The sequence below is a fragment of the Zonotrichia albicollis genome, chromosome 3, assembly GCF_047830755.1.
Source record: "Zonotrichia albicollis isolate bZonAlb1 chromosome 3, bZonAlb1.hap1, whole genome shotgun sequence".
In the NCBI taxonomy this organism is placed as follows: Eukaryota; Metazoa; Chordata; class Aves; order Passeriformes; family Passerellidae; genus Zonotrichia; species Zonotrichia albicollis.
This window is the reverse complement of record NC_133821.1, coordinates 1923165-1940837: the sequence shown is the minus strand read 5'-3', so window position 1 is coordinate 1940837 and position 17673 is coordinate 1923165. Positions and strand designations below refer to the sequence as shown.

Below are 17673 nucleotides of genomic sequence, written 5' to 3'. Positions count from 1 at the left end.
TTTTAGCCCCCAAAAAATCCTGCAAAAAAACCCAGGGAATTCTTTCCCAAAAATCCTGCAAAAAAACGGGAATTCCTTCCCAAAAAAAAGGGGGAATGCAGCCCCGAAAAATGGGAATTCCTTCCCAAAAATTCCTGCAAAAAACCCAGAGAATTCTTTCCAAAAAATCCTGCAAAAAAATGGGAATTAAGCCCTCCAAAAAACGGGACTTCAGTCCCCCAAAAAATGGGAATTCAGCCCCAAAATAATTGGGCTTTAGCCCCCAAAAAATCCTGCAAAAAAAGGGGAATTCAGTCCCCCAAAAATGGGAATTCAGCCCTAAAAAATTGGGAATTTAGCCCCAAATATTCCTGCAAAATACCAGGAATTCTTTCCCAAAAATCCTGCAAAAAAAACGGGAATTCCGTCCCAAAAAATCCTGAAAAAAAACCCGGGATTTTTGGGATTTGGGGTTTGGGATTTGGAGGTCAGGATTTGGGATTTTTGGGCATTTGGGCTTTTGGGATTTTTGGGATTTGGGGTTTGGGATTTGGAGGTTGGGATTTGGGATTTTTTGAGATTTTTGGGATTTTTGGGATTTTTGGGATTTTTGGGGATTTGGGGTTTGGGATTTTTGGGATTTGGGCTTTGGTATTTGGGATTCTGGGCATTTGAGATTTTTGAGATTTTTGGGATTTTTGGGATTTTTGAGATTTTTGGGATTTTTTGGGATTTGGGATTTTTGTGATTTGGGATTTTGGGGATTTTTGTGATTTGGGATTTTGGGCATTTGGGATTTTTGGGAATTTGGGGATTTTTGAGATTTTGGGGATTTTTGGGATTTTTGGGATTTTTGGGATTTTTGAGATTTTGGGGATTTGGGATTTTTGAGATTTTTGGGATTTGGGATTTTTGACATTTTTTGCATTTTTTGAGATTTTTGGGGTTTTTGTGATTCGGGATTTGGGATTTTTGGGATTTTTGAGATTTTTGGGAATTTGGGATTTTTGGGATTTTGGGGATTTTTGAGATTTGGGATTTTAGAGATTTTGGGGATTTGGGGTTTTTGGGAATTTGGGATTTGGGATTTTGGGCATTTGGAATTTTTGGGATTTTTGGGATTCGGGATTTTGGGCTTTTGGGGATTTGGGATTTTTGGGATTTTTGAGATTTTTGAGATTTTTGGGAATTTGGGCTTTTGGGATTTTTGGGATTTGGGCTTTGGGATTTTGGGGATTTTTGGTATTTTAGGTTTCCGTACCTGAGCCAGAGCAGGAGCTGCAGGAGGTGAAATCCCACGGCGTAATCCCAAAACCAACTGGAGGACGAGCGGGGAGCCTGCAAACCCAGGGAAAATCTGAGATTTCCGGATTTTTGGGAATTTTTGGGATTTTTGGGGATTTTTGGGATTTCAGAGATTTTTGGGATTTTTTGGGATTTGAGACAATTTTGGGATTTCAGGATTTTTTTGCATTTTAACCATTTTAGGGATTTCAAGGATATCAGGGATTTCAGGAATTGTAAGAATTTTTGGGATTTCAGAGATTTTGGGAATTTCACGGATTCTTGGGATTTTAGAAATTTTTTGTATTTTAACAATTTTAGGGATTTCAAGAATTCTAGGAATTTTTGGGATTTCAGGGATTTTTCTCATTTGGGGATTTTCTGGAATCTCAGAGAATTTTAGGAATTCTCAGAATTTCACGGATTTTTGGGATTTCAGGGAATTTTAAAAATTCTCGGAATTTCGTGGATTTTTGGGATTTCAGGGAATTTAAAGGATTTTAGGAATTTTTTGGGATTTCAGGGTTTTAAGGGGATTTTTGGGGATTTTCAGAATTTTTTGGGATTTTTGGGATTTTTTGGGACATCAGGAATATTTTGTATTTTAACGATTTTAGGGATTTCAAGGATTTCAGGAATTCTTGGGATTTTAGAGATTTTGGTGATTTCAGAGATTTTAGGAATTTCAGGGATTTTTGGCATTTAGGGACTTTTTGGGATTTCAGGGAATTTTAGGAATTCTCAGAATTCCAAGGATTTTTGGGATTTCAGGAATTCTTGGGATTTCAGGCAATTTTGGGGATTTTTTGGGGATCTCGGGCAATTTAAGGAACTCTCAGAATTCCATGAATTTTTGGGATTTAAAGGATTTTTCTCATGTGGGGATTTTTTGGGATCTCAGGGAGTTTTAGGAACTCTCGGAATTTCATGGATTTTTGGGATTTAAAGGATTTTTCTCAATTGGGGATTTTTTGGGATCTCAGGGAATTTTAGGAACTCTCGGAATTTCATGAATTTTTGGGATTTAAAGGATTTTTCTCATTTGGGGATTTTTTTTGGGGATCTCGGGCAATTTCAGGAACTCTCGGAATTCCGTGGATTTTTTGGGATTTCAGGAATTTTTTGTATTTTAATGATTTTAGGGATTTCAGGAATTCTTGGGATTTAAAGGATTTTGGGGATTTCAGGAATTCTCGGAATTTCACGGGTTTTTGGGATTTCAGGAATTTTTTGTATTTTAATGATTTTAGGGATTTCAGGAATTGTAAGAATTCTCGGAATTTCATGAATTTTTGGGATTTAAAGGATTTTTGGCATTTGGGGATTTTTTTGGATCTCGGGCAATTTTAGGAACTCTCGGAATTTTGTGGATTTTTAGGGATTTCAGGGAATTATAGGAATTCTCGGAATCGGAATTCCGTGGATTTTTGGGATTTCAGGAATTTTTTTGTATTTTAACGTTTTTAGGGATTTCAGGGATTGTAAGAATTTTTGGGATTTAAAGGATTTTTGGCATTTTGGGATTTTTGGGATTTTTGGGATTTTTGGGATTTCAGGAATTTTTTGTATTTTAACGATTTTAGAGATTTCAAGGATTTCAGGAATTGTAACAATTTTGGGGATTTCAGGAATCCTCGGGATTTTGGGAATTTCAGGGATTTTTGGCATTTTGGGATTTTTTGGGATTTCAGGAATCCTTGGGATTTAAAGGATTTTGGGAATTTCATGGTTTTTTGGGATTTCAGGCAATTTCGGGGATTTTTTTTGGGATCTCAGGGAATTTCAGGAACTCTCGGAATTTTGGGAATTTTTGGGATTTCAGGAATTCCCGTACCTGCTGGGTGGGATCCTGGTAGATGACCCGGACGTTGTCGGTGTGCGGGAACCACAGGAAGCGGAAATATCGGGAATTCCGCAGGTGCTCCTCCAGCTCATCCAGCACCTGGAAAAACGGGAAAAAACGGGGAAATTCCGGAATTTTTTCCAGGTTTTCCACAGCGGGAATGTCGGGAATTTGGCAGAGATCCCAAAATTTGGGATCCAATGGGAATGGGGCTCAATTCCAGCGGGATATTACCCAGGAAAACATTCCCATAAAATATTCCCAATAAAAGAATTATTTTCAGAATTATTATTACTGGAATCCTGGCATTCCATTAATTAAATTATGGAATTAAAAGATGGAAAATTAAAAGGATTTTTTTGGGATTTGGATTGGGATTGGAATGGGATTTAGAATCCATGGATCCCATTAAAGAAAATTTGGGATTTTGGGATCCAGGAAACCCAGGATCCATCCCAAGGGATTTTTATGGAATTTGGGGATGGAAAAGAGAAATTGAGTCCCAAATTCCCAAAATTATTTCTCAAGGAAAAATCGAGATGGGATGAATCCAATCCCAAGCAAGGAATGGGGAAAATTCCCTAAAAAATGGGATTTGGGATGGAATTCCTGGCTGGGCTGCAATTTCTGGGAATATCCAAGGAAACGGTGAAAAATCCCGGGATTTTGGGGTGGGATTGAAAATCCGTGGATCCCATTGAAGAAATTTTGGGATTTTGGGATCAAGGACACCCAGGATCCATCCCAAGGGATTTTTATGGAATTTGGGGATGGAAAACAGAAATAGAGTCCCAAATTCCCAGAATTATTTCTCAAGGAAAAAATCGAGATGGGATGGATCCAATCCCAAGCAAGGAATGGGGAAAATTCCCTAAAAAATGGGATTTGGGATGGAATTCCTGGCTGGGCTGCAATTTCTGGGAATATCCAAGGAAACGGTGAAAAATCCCGGGATTTTGGGGTGGGATTGAAAATCCATGGATCCCATAAATGAAATTTTGGGATTTTGGGATCCAGGAAAACCAGGATCCATCCCGAGGGATTTTTATGGAATTTGGGGATGGAAAAGAGAAATAGAGTCCCAAATTCCCAAAATTATTTCTCAAGGAAAAATCGAGATGGGATGAATCCAATCCCAAGCAGGGAAAGGGGTAAATTCCCTAAAAAATGGGATTTGGGATGGAATTCCTGGCTGGGCTGCAATTTCTGGGAATATCCAAGGAAACGGTGAAAAATCCCGGGATTTTGGGGTGGGATTGAAAATCCGTGGATCCCATTAAAGAAAATTTTGGGATTTTGGGATCAAGGACGCTCAGGATCCATCCCAAGGTCTCCCTCCCTGATCCCAAATTAAACGGGGGAAAATCCCCAAATCCCGGGATTTTGGGGTGGGATTGAGGGTCTGTAAATCCCATAAATGAAATTCTGGGATTTTTTGGGATCAAGGACGCTCAGGATCCATCCCAAGGTCTCCCTCCCTCCCTGATCCCAAATTAAACGGGGAAAATCCCAAAATTTTGGGATTGGGGTGGGATTGAAGGTCCATGAATCCCATAAATGGAATTTTGGGATTTTTTGGGATCAAGGACGCTCCGGATCCATCCCAAGGTCTCCCTCCCTCCCTGATCCCAAATTAAACGGGGAAAAATCCCAAAATTTTGGGGATTTTGGGGTGGGATTGAGGGTCCGTGGATCCCAGCAATGGAATTTTGGGATTTTTTGGGATCAAGGACGCTCAGGATCCATCCCAAGGTCTCCCTCCCTCCCTGATCCCAAATTAAATGGGGGAAAATCCCAAAATTTTGGGATTGGGGTGGGATTGAAGGTCCATGAATCCCATAAATGAAATTCTGGGATTTTTTGGGATCAAGGACGCTCCGGATCCATCCCAAGGTCTCCCTCCCTCCCTGATCCCAAATTAAATGGGGGAAAATCCCAAAATTTTGGGATTGGGGTGGGATTGAAGGTCCATGAATCCCATAAATGAAATTCTGGGATTTTTTGGGATCAAGGACGCTCAGGATCCATCCCAAGGTTTCTGGGGCCACTCCCTCCCTTCCCTGATCCCAAATTAAACCGGGGAAAATCCCAAAATTTTGGGATTGGGGTGGGATTGAGGGTCCATGAATCCCATAAATGGAATTTTGGGATTTTGGGATCAAGGACGCTCAGGATCCATCCCAAGGTCTCCTTCCCTCCCTGATCCCAAATTAAACAGGGGAAAAATCCCAAAATTTCAGGATTTTGGGGTGGGATTGAAAATCCGTGGATCCCATTAAAGAAAAATTTGGGATTTTGGGATCAAGGACGCTCAGGATCCATCCCAAGGTCTCCCTCCCTCCCTCCCTCCGTCCCCACCGGCTCCGATCCCGAATGGATTTTCCGGAATGGATTTTCCTGAATTGTCCCCAATTATCCCTCAAAGGCGCTCCCGGCCGAGGTCGATTCCCATGGCCGGGGAAATCTGGGAATGCGGAGCGGCGGGAACGGGAATGGGAGCGGGAACGGAGGCGGGAACAACGGGAACGGGAATGGGAATGGGAACAGAACGGGAATGGGAACGGGAACAACAGGAATGGGAATGGGAACGGGAGCGGGAACAGGAACAGGAACGGGAATGGGAACAACGGGAATGGGAACAACGGGAACGGGAACGGGAATGGGAATGAGAACGGGAGCGGGAACGGGAACAACGGGAACGGGAATGGGAGCGGGAACGGGAACGGGAACAACGGGAACGGGAACAGGAACGGGAACAACGGGAACGGGAATGGGAGCGGGAACGGGAATGGGAACGGGAATGGGAACGGGAACAACGGGAACGGGAACAACGGGAACAGGAACGGGAACGGGAACAACAGGAACGGGAACGGGAACGGGAACAACGGGAATGGGAATGGGAACAGAATGGGAACGGGAACAACGGGAACGGGAAGAGGAACGGGAACAACGGGAACAATGGGAACGGGAACAACGGGAACAATGGGAACAACGGGAACAACGGGAACAACGGGAACAACGGGAACAACGGGAACAATGGGAACAACAGGAACAACGGGAACAGGAACAACGGGAACAACGGGAACGGGAACGGGAACGGGAACAACGGGAACAGGAACAACGGGAACGGGAACGGGAACAACGGGAACGGGAACAACGGGAACGGGAACGGGAACAGGAACAACGGGAACGGGAACGGGAACATCGGGAACGGGAACGGGAACAACGGGAACAGGAACGGGAACAACAGGAACGGGAATGGGAACGGGAACGGGAACGGGAACAATGGGAACAGGAACGGGAACGGGAACAACGGGAATGGGAACAACGGGAACGGGAACGGGAACAACGGGAACGGGAACGGGAATGGGAACAACGGGAACGGGAATGAGAATGGGAGCGGGAGCGGGAACAATGGGAACGGGAATGGGAACAGAATGGGAACGGGAACAACGGGAACGGGAACGGGAACGGGAACAACGGGAACGGGAACAACGGGAACGGGAACAACGGGAACGGGAACGGGAATGGGAACGGGAACAACGGGAATGGGAACAATGGGAACGGGAACGGGAACGGGAATGGGAACAGGAACGGGAACAACGGGAACGGGAGCGGGAGCGGGAACGGGAACAACGGGAACAACGGGAACGGGAATGGGAACGGGAACGGGAACGGGAATGGGAACGGGAACAGGAACGGGAACAACGGGAATGGGAACAACGGGAGCGGGAATGGGAACAACGGGAATGGGAACGGGAACAACGGGAATGGGAACAACGGGAGCGGGAACAATGGGAACGGGAACAACGGGAACGGGAACAGAGGGAGAGAGGGAAAATTCGGGAATGGAGCCCGGGGGGAGCGGGGGAGGGGTTGGGAAATGCAGGAAAAAAATGGGAAAAAGATTTATGGAATGTGGGAAAGGATTCAGGGGAAAAACGGGAAAATATTTTGGGAATGTGGGAAAGGAATCTGGGAAGGGCAGGGAGAGGAAGGAAAAGCGAGAGAGGATCCAGGGAAAGGAAGGGTTGGGAAATGCGGGAAAATGGGAAAATAATTTATGGAATTTTGGGAAATTTTGGGGAAAAAAGCGGGGAAAGGAGAGAGAGAAAGGGATGGAGGAAAAGCGGGACAGGATTTTGGGAATGTGGGACTAGACCCTGGGAAAAATGGGAAAATATTTTGGGAATGTGAGAAAGGAATCTGGGAAGGGCAGGGAGAGGAAGGAAAAGCGGGAGAAGATCCAGGGAAAGAAGGGGTTGGGAAATGCGGGGAAAATGAGAAAATAATTTGGGAACGTGGGGAAAGATCCAGGGAATGTGGGAAAGGATGGGAGGGAAAATCCTGAAGAATTTTGGGAATGTGGGAATGGATCCAGGGAATGTGGGAAAGGATGGGAGGGAAAATCCTGGAGGATGCAGGAAAAGTCGGAAAGGATTTGGGGGAAAAGTCGGAAAGGATTTCTGGGAAAGATCCAGGAAATTCCAAGTGGTTTTTATCCCGCTTCCCATGAGAATTTTGGGATTTTGGGAATTTTTTTGGAATTTTGGATTCCCACCTGTGTGAGGGTTGATGGGAAGGCGATTTCCCAGAGCCGGAATTGTGGAAAATTTCATTTTTCCCAAGGAAATCTCGGGAATTTTTCCCCTCATTCCTGGGAAATTTTGGAAATTCTGGGAAATTTTGGAAAATTTTGGAAAAATTTGGGAATTTTTTCGGAATTTTTGGGAAATTTTGGGGGAATTTTTGGGATTTTTTTGGGAATTGTTGCGATTTTCCTACCTGTGGAATTGTGGAAAATTTCATTTTTCCCAAGAAAATCTCGGGAATTTTTTCCCCATTCCCACAGAAATTCAGGGAAATTTTGGGAAATTTTTGGGAATTTTGGGAAATTCTGGGAATTTTTTTCCTTCATTCCCAAGGAAACTCTGAGCTGAAATTCCAGCAATTTTTTCCTCATTCCCAAGGAAATTCCAAGACTTTTTTCCTCCCTTTCCCAAGGAAATTTTGAGTGGGAATTCCAGGAATTTTTCCTGGTTTCTGAAGGAATTCTGAGCAGAAATTCCAGGAATTTTCTCCTCATTGCCAAGGGAATTCTGGGAGTTATTTCCGGATTCCTGGGGAAATTCTTGAGGAAATTCCGGGAATTTTTTTCCCTCATTCCCACAGAAATTTTGGGAATTTTGGAATTTCAGGAATTTTGGATTCCCACCTGTGTGAGGGTGGAGGGAAAGGCGATTTTTTTGGGGAATTTTTTGGGAATTTTTGGAGATTTTTGGGGAATTTTTCGGGAAATTTTTGGGGATTTTTTTGGGAAATTTTTTGGGAATTTTTGGGGAATTTTTTGGGGAATTTTGGGATTTTTCCCCACCTGTGTGAGGGTGGAGGGGAAGGCGATTTCCCAGAGCCGGAATTGTGGAAAATTTCATTTTTCCCAAGAAAATCTCGGGAATTTTTTCCTCATTCCCACAGAAATTTTGGGAAATTTTGGTAATTTTGTAAAATTTTGGCAAATTTTGGGAATTTTTTGGGAATTTTTTGGAAATTTTGGATCCCCACCTGTGTGAGGGTGGAGGGGAAGGCGATTTCCCAGAGCCAGAATTGCGGAAAATTTCATTTTTCCCAAGAAAATCTCGGGAATTTTTTCTTCATTCCTTTCATTTTTCCCAAGAAAATCCCGGGAATTTTTCCCTCATTCCCACAGAAATTCTGGGAAATTGTGGTAATTTTGGAAAATTTTGGCAAATTTTGAGAATTTTTGGGAATTTTTTGGGAATTTTTGGAGATTTTTGGGGAATTTTTTGGGAATTTTTGGAGATTTTTGGGGAATTTTTGGGAAATTTTTTGGGAATTTTTGGGGAATTTTTGGGGAATTTTTTGAGGAATTTTGGGATTTTTCCCCACCTGTGTGAGGGTTGATGGGAAGGCGATTTCCCAGAGCCGGAATTGTGGAAAATTTCATTTTTCCCAAGAAAATCTTGGGAATTTTTTCCCTCATTCCCACAGAAATTCCGGGAAATTTTGGAAATTCTGGGAATTCCAGGAAATTCTGGGAATTTTTGGGAATTTTTTTTTGAATTTTTGGGAATTTTCCCCACCTGTGTGAGGGTGGATGGAAAGGCGATTTCCCAGAGCTGGAATTGTGGAAAATTTCATTTTTCCCAAGGAAATTCTGGGATTTTTTTCCCCATTCCCACAGAAATTCCAGGAAATTTTGTGAATTTGTAAATTCCAGGAAATTTTGGGGATTTTTGGGGATTTTTTTGGGAAATTTTGAGAAATTTTGGGGAATTTTTGGAGATTTTTGGGGAATTTTTGGGGAATTTTTGGAGATTTTTGGGGAATTTTTTGGGAAATTTTGGGGATTTTTTGGGAATTTTTGGAGATTTTTGGGGAATTTTTGGGAAATTTTTTGGGAATTTTTTGGGAATTTTTTGAGGAATTTTTTGAGGAATTTTGGGATCCCCACCTGTGTGAGGGTGGACAGAAAGGCGATTTCCCAGAGCCAGAATTGTGGAAAATTTCATTTTTCCCAAGAAAATCTCGGGAATTTTTCCCCCTCATTCCTGGGAATTTTTGGGAATTTTTGGGAATTTTTGGGATTTTTCCCCACCTGTGTGAGGGTTGAGGGGAAGGCGATTTCCCAGAGCCGGAATTGTGGAAAATTTCATTTTTCCCAAGAAAATCTCCGGAATTTTTTCTTCATTCCTTTCATTTTTCCCAAGAAAATCTTGGGAAGTTTTTCTTCATTCCCACAGAAATTCTGGGAAATTGTGGTAATTTTGGAAAATTTTGGCAAATTTTGAGAATTTTTGTGAATTTTTTTGGAATTTTTAGGAAATTTAGAGAATTTTTTGGGAATTTTTGCCATTTTCCTACCTGTGGAATTGTGGAAAATTTCATTTTTCCCAAGGAAATCTCCGGAATTTTTTCCTCATTCCCACAGAAATTCTGGGGAATTTTGAAATTTTGTAAATTCCAGGAAATTTTGGGAATTTTTTGGGAATTTTTGGAGATTTTTGGGGAATTTTTTGAGATTTTTTGAGAAATTTTTGGGAATTTTTTGAGAGTTTTTGGGGAATTTTTGGGAAATTTTTTGGGAAATTTTTTGGGATTTTTTTGGGGAATTGTTTGGGAATTTTTGGGGAATTTTTTGGGGAATTTTGGGATTTTTCCCCACCTGTGTGAGGGTGGAGGGAAAGGCGATTTTTTTGGGGAATTTTTTGGGAATTTTTGGAGATTTTTGGGGAATTTTTTGGGAAATTTTTTGGGAATTTTTTGGGAATTTTGGGGGAATTTTTGGGGGAATTTTGGGATTTTTCCCCACCTGTGTGAGGGTGGATGGAAAGGCGATTTCCCGCAGGCGGAACTCGGGCACGCACTGGAAGGTGACGTCCAGGACGATCCCCAGCGCCCCCAGGTGCAGCCGGGCCGCCCCGAACACTTCCGGGTTCAGGGACTCGGAACATTCCAGAACCTCCCCCGAGGCCAGCAGTAGCGTCAGGGCCACAACCTGGAACAAAAGGGAATTTGGGGAATTTTTTAGGAATTTTTTGGGAATTTTTCCGGATTTATTTGCAATTTTTTTTGAATTTTTTTTTAATTTTTTCAGAATTTTTTGGGAATTTTTTTGGATTTTTTTGGATGTTTTTCAGAATTTTTTCCGGATTTTTTTTTTGGAATTTTTTAGGATTTTATTTTGATTTTTTTCAAAATTTTTTTGGAATTTTTTTGGGTTTTTTTGGAATTTTTTTTGGATTTTCTTTGGAATTTTTTCGGATTTTTTTGGATTCTTTTTTTATTTTTTTCAGAATTTTTTTTAAATTTTTTTCGGATTTTTTTGGAATTTTTTTATTATTTTTTAAATTTTTTTCTGAATTTTTTTTTGGATTTTTTTTTATTATTTTCAGAATTTTTTCGGATTTTTTTTTAAATTTTTTTTTAATTTAGATTTTTTTCAATTTTTGTCTAATTTTTTCGGATTTATTTCGGAATTTTTAAAAATTTTATTCAGTTTATGGGGGGATTTTGGGAGGGTTTTTTTTTCTTTTTTGGGGGGATTTTTGGTGGAATTTTTGGGGATTTTTGATGGGATTTTTTGGGGGGATTTTAAAAGACTTTTTTTCAGAATTTGTTGGCAATTTTGGGCGCTTTTTTGGGGCTTCTTGAGGATTTAATTAAATTTTTTTTTGAGATTTTTATAAAATTTTAATTCCCAGCGCCCCCAGGTGCAGCCGGGCCGCCCCAAACACTTCCGGGTTCTGCCACTCGGAACATTCCAGAACCTCCCCCGAGGCCAGCAGCAGCGTCAGCGCCACCACCTGGGGAAAAAACCGGGATGTTTGGGAATTTTTTAGGAATTTTTGGGGAATTTTTCCGGTTTTATTTGGATTTTTTTTGAATTTTATTTTGATTTTTTTCAGAATTTTTTTCGGATTTTTTTCGAATTTTTTTCGGATTTTTTGGATGTTGTCAGAATTTTTTTCGGATTTTTATTTGAATTTTTTAGGATTTTTTTTTTTAATTTTTTTTCGGATTTTTAAAAAATTTTTTCGGATTTTTTTTCGATTTTTTTCGATTTTTTTTCAGAATTTTTCCAGATTTTTTTGGATTCTTTTCGGATATTTTTTTTAAATTTTTTCGGATTTTTTTTACTTTTTTCTGATTTTTTTCTGATTTTTTCGGATTTTTTTCGGATTTTTTTTTTAATTTTTTCCTGAAATTTTTCGGAATTTTTTTCGGATTTTTTTTGGATTTTTTCCTGAAATTTTTTGGATTTGTTTTGGAATATTTTCGGATTTGTTTTGGAATTTTTTTTTTTTTTTCGGATTTTTTTCGGATTTTTTTGGAATTTTTTTCGGATTTTTTGGTGGGGACTTTTTCCTGAATTTTTTCGGATTTTTTTTTATTTTTTCGGATTTCTTTGGATTTTTTAATTTTTTTCGGATTTCTTTGGATTTTTTTCGGATTTTTTTTAAATTTTATTTCGATTTTTTTCTAATTTTTTTGGATTTATTTCAGAATTTTTTTAAATTTTATTCCATTTATGGGGGGATTTTTGGGAGGTTTTTTTTGCTTTTTTGGGGATTTTTTGGGGAATTTTTGGGCATTTTTGCCATTATTAGATATTTGATGGGATTTTTTGGGGGGATTTTAAAATATTTTTTTCAGGATTTGTTGGCAATTTTGGGCGCTTTTTGGGGCTTCTTGAGGATTTGATTAAATTTTTTTTTTAATTTTTGGGGATTTTTTTGGAATTTTTTGTGATTATTTTAGATTTTTTTTATTATTATTGGAATTTGGATTTTTTTTAATATTTTAAAATTATTTTGGAATTTTTCGGGCAATTTTTTTGGAGGGGGGATTTTTAGAATTTTTTTTTTTTTTGATTTCTTGGAGATTTTTGAGGATATTTTTATTTTTCGGGAATTTTTTGGGAATTTTTTGGGGAATTTTTTGGAGATATTTTGGGGATTTTTTTCAGACATTTTGGCACTTTTGGAAGTCTTCTGTGACTTCTAAAAATTTTTTTGGGGGGGGATTTTTTGCATTATTTTAATTCACCTTATAATTTTTTTTTTTTTGCCACTTCCAAAAACCTAAATTATTTTTTAAAATTTCAAAATTTTTGGGGGAGGGATTTTCTAAGGGGGGTTTTCTAAGACCAACCCGCCCCAAAAACCCCAAATTTTAGGAAAATTTCGGAAATTTTAGGAAAATTTCGGGAATTTTCTCACCTGGGTGGCGAGGATGCCGAGCTGGATGCCGGTGTTGTGGGTGCCGGTGCCGATGACCCCGGCGGCCGTGACCTCGGCCACCGCGCCCAGACTGGCAACGGGGAAAACACGGGGTGGGATTGGGGACATGGAGCCGGAGCCTGGATGGATTCGGTCCTGGTCCCACCCAGATCCAGTCCCGGATTCTGGTCCCACCCGGATCCGGTCCTGATCTCTCCTGGATCCATTCCCAATCCTGATCCCACCTGGATCCATTCCTGGCTCTCAATCCCATCTGGATCCATTCCTGATCCCACCCGGATCCAGTCCTGGTCCCACCCAGATCCGGTCCTGGTCCCACCTGGATCCATTCCTGGTCCCACCCGGATCCAGTCCCAGCTTTGGAGCCCTCCTGGATCCATTCCTGGCTCTCAATCCCACCTGGATCCATTCCTGGTCCCACCCGGATCCAGTTCTGGCTCTCAATCCCACCCGGATCTGGTCCTGGTCCCACCCGGATCCATTCCAATTCCCAATCTCACCTGGATCCATTCCTGAGCCTGATCCCACCTGGATCCATTCCCAAGTTTGGATCCCTCCTGAATCCATTCCCAGATCCCAGTCCCACCGGAATCCAGTCCTGGTCCCACCCGGATCCGGTCCCAGCTTTGGAGCCCACCTGGATCCATTCCTGGCTCTCAATCCCACCCGGATCCATTCCTGGTCCCACCCAGATCCGGTCCTGGAGATCCTGATCCCACCCGGATCCGGTCCTGGATCTCAATCCCACCTGGATCCATTCCTGATCCCACCCGGATCCATTCCTGGCTCTCAATCCCACCCAGATCCAGTCCTGGTCCCACCCGGATCCATTCCCAGCTTTGGAGCCCAAAATCCAGGAGATCCAATGGATCTCTCCTGGATCCATTCCTACATTTTGATCCCACCTGGATCCATTCCTGGCTCTCAATCCCACCCAGATCCAGTCCTGGTCCCACCTGGATCCATTCCTGGAGATCCTGGTCCCACCCGGATCCATTCCTGGCTCTCAATCCCACCTGGATCCATTGCCAGATTTTGCTCCCACCTGGATCCATTCCTGATCTCTCCTGGACCCATTCCTGGATCCCAATCCCACCAGGATCCATTCCTGATCCTGATCCCACCCAGATCCGGTCCTGCTCCCACCTGAATCCATTCCCAGCTTTGGAGCCCTCCTGGATCCATTCCTGGCTTTCAATTCCACCCAGATCCGATCCTGGTCCCACCTGGATCCATTCCTGGAGATCCTGATCCCACCCGGATCCGGTCCTGGTCCCACCCAGATCCATTCCCAGCTTTGGATCCCACCCGGATCCATTCTTGGCTCTCAATCCCACCCAGATCCAGTCCTGATCCCACCTGGATCCGGTCCTGGAGATCCTGGTCCCACCCGGATCCAGTCCTGGCTCTCAATCCCACCCGGATCCGGTCCTGGTCCCACCCAGATCCATTCCTGGAGATCCTGATCCCACCCGGATCCAGTCCTGGCTCTCAATCCCACCCAGATCCGGTCCTGCTCCCACCTGGATCCATTCCTGGAGATCCTGATCCCATCCGGATCCATTCCTGCGCTTGATCCCACCCGGATCCGGTCCTGGAGATCCTGATCCCACCCGGATCCATTCCTGGCTCTCAATCCCACCTGGATCCATTCCTGGTCCCACCCAGATCCAGTCCTGGTCCCACCCAGATCCATTCCTGGCTCTCAATCCCACCCAGATCCGGTCCTGCTCCCACCCAGATCCATTCCTGGAGATCCTGATCCCACCCGGATCCAGTCCTGGAGATCCCGATCCCACCCAGATCCATTCCTGGAGATCCTGATCCCACCCAGATCCAGTCCCGGATTCTGATCCCTCCTGGATCCATTCCTGGCTCTTAATCCCACCCAGATCCATTCCTGATCCCACCCAGATCCAGTCCTGGAGATCCTGATCCCACCTGGATCCCGTCCTGGCTCTCAATCCCACCTGGATCCAGTCCTGGTCCCACCCAGATCCGGTCCTGCTCCCACCCGGATCCATTCCTGGAGATCCTGATCCCACCCAGATCCGGTCCTGGAGATCCTGATCCCACCCGGATCCATTCCTGGTCCCACCTGGATCCATTCCTGGAGATCCTGATCCCACCCAGATCCAGTCCTGGCTCTCAATCCCACCCAGATCCAGTCCTGGTCCCACCCAGATCCATTCCTGGAGATTCTGATCCCACCTGGATCCATTCCTGGAGATCCTGATCCCACCCGGATCCATTCCCAGATTCTGATCCCTCCTGGATCCATTCCTGGCTCTCAATCCCACCTGGATCCATTCCTGGAGATCCTGATCCCACCCGGATCCATTCCCAGATTCTGATCCCTCCTGGATCCATTCCTGGCTCTCAATCCCACCTGGATCCATTCCTGGAGATCCTGATCCCACCCGGATCCATTCCCAGATTCTGATCCCTCCTGGATCCATTCCTGGCTCTCAATCCCACCTGGATCCATTCCTGGAGATCCTGATCCCACCCAGATCCAGTCCCGGATTCTGATCCCTCCTGGATCCATTCCTGGTTCTCAATCCCACCCGGATCCGGTCCTGGTCCCACCCGGATCCATTCCCAGCTTTGGATCCCACCTGGATCCATTCCTGATCCCACCTGGATCCATTCCTGGATCCTGATCCCACCCGGATCCATTCCCAGATTCTGATCCCACCTGGATTCACGTCCCGTTCCCATCCCCCTTCCCATCCCATATTCAATCCCGTATTTAATCCCACATTTAATTAAATTAAATCCCAAATTCAATCCCACATTTACTGAAATTTAATCCCATATTAATTCCCATATTTCCAATCTCACTTCTCCAGGGCCAGGCCGTGTTTATCCATTCCCATCCCACATTTAATTAAATTAATCCCATATTTAATTAATTAATCCCACATTTATTCCCCCTCTCACTTCTCCAGGACCATCCCGTGTTTATCCATTCCCATATTTAATCCCATTTCCAATCCCATATTTAATTAAATTAATCCCATATTTAATCGCATATTCAATCCCATATTTAATTAAATTAATCCCATATTTAATTAATTAATCCCATATTTATGCCCACTCTCACTTCTCCAGGGCCATCCCATGTTTATCCATTCCCATATTTAATCCCATATTCAATCCCATATTGAATTAAATTAATCCCATATTTAATCCCATATGTAAAGGAAATAAATCCTATATTTAATCCCATATTTAAATAAATTTAATCCCACATTTAATCCCATATTTAATTAAATTAAATCCCATATTTAATCCCATATTTAATCAAATTAAATCCTATATTTAATTAAATTAAATCCCATATTTAATCCCACATTTACTGAAATTTAATCCCATATTAATTCCCATATTTCCAATCTCACTTCTCCAGGGCCATCCTGTGTTTATCCATTCCCATCCCAATCCCACATTTAATCCCACATGTAATTAAATTAATCCCACATTTAATTAATTAATCCCACATTTATTCCTGCTCTCACTTCTCCAGGGCCATCCTGTGTTTATCCATTCCCATATTTAATCCCATATTCAATCCCATATTGAATTAAATTAATCCCATATTTAATCCCATATGTAAATGAAATAAATCCTATATTTAATCCCATATTTAAATAAATTTAATCCCACATTTAATCCCATATTTAATTAAATTAAATCCCATATTTAATCCCATATTTAATCAAATTAAATCCTATATTTAATTAAATTAATTCCATATCCAATCCCATGTTTAATTAAATTAAATCCCATATTTAATCCCATAATTATTACCATATTTAATCCCATAGTTAATCCCATATTTAATCCCATATTTAAATAAATTTAATCCCATATTTAATACTATATTTAATCCCATATGTAATTTAATTCAATCCAATATTTAATCCCATATTTAATAAATTTAATCCCCTATTTAATCCCATATTTAATCCCTTATGTAATTAAATTAAAACCCATATTTAATCCCATATTCAATCCCATATTTAATTAAATTAATCCCATATTTAATCCCATACGTAATTAAATTTAATACCAAATTTAATCCCATATTTAATCTATTATTTAATCCAATATTTTCTTAAATTAAATCCAATATTATATCCCATATTTAATTAATTAATCCCACATTTATTCCCGCTCTCACTTCTCCAGGGCCATTCCGTGTTTATCCATTCCCATATTAAATCCCATATTTAATCCAATACTTAATTAAATTAATCCCATATTCAATCCCATATTTAATAAAATTAAATCCCATATTTAATCCCATATTTAATTAAATTAAATCCTTTATTTAATTAAATTAAATCCCATATTTAATCCCATATTCAATCCCACATTTAATTAAATTAATCCCATATTTAATCCCATATTTAATCCTATATTTAATTAAATTAAATCCCATATTTAATCCCATATTTAATCCCATATGTAAATGAAATAAATCCTATATTTAATCCCATATTTAATCCCATATTTAATTAAATTAAATCCCATATTTAATCCCATATTTAATTAAATTAATCCCATATTTAATTAATCCCAGATTTATTCCCGCTCTCACTTCTCCAGGGCCATCCCATGTTTCTCCATTCCCAATCCCATATTTAATTAAATTAATCCCACATTCAATTAAATTTAATCCCATATTTAATCCTATATGTAATTAAATTAAATCCCATATTTAATCCCATATTAAATCCCATATTTAATAAAAATAAATCCCATATTTAATCCCATATTTAATTAAATTAAATCCCATAT

At 41.2% G+C, this 17673-nt stretch overlaps 1 protein-coding gene across 3 annotated transcripts in view; it reads right to left on the bottom strand.

Moving 5' to 3' along the window:
• Positions 1 to 17673, bottom strand: part of LOC141728419 (L-gulonolactone oxidase-like) — a 45805-nt gene that overhangs the window by 11497 nt on the left and 16635 nt on the right. For 2 of the 3 annotated variants that reach the window (XM_074536428.1, XM_074536427.1), the window contains exons 5-9: positions 12847 to 12937; positions 11395 to 11430; positions 10437 to 10586; positions 3098 to 3205; positions 1241 to 1317 (exon numbers count right to left, since the gene is read on the bottom strand). In XM_074536428.1, coding sequence (XP_074392529.1) covers positions 1241 to 1317; positions 3098 to 3205; positions 10437 to 10586; positions 11395 to 11430; positions 12847 to 12937 — 462 coding nt within the window. Of the gene's footprint in view, positions 1 to 1240; positions 1318 to 3097; positions 3206 to 10436; positions 10623 to 11394; positions 11431 to 12846; positions 12938 to 17673 lie in introns of all 3 variants that reach the window. The other variant, XM_074536429.1, reaches the window with a different exon arrangement.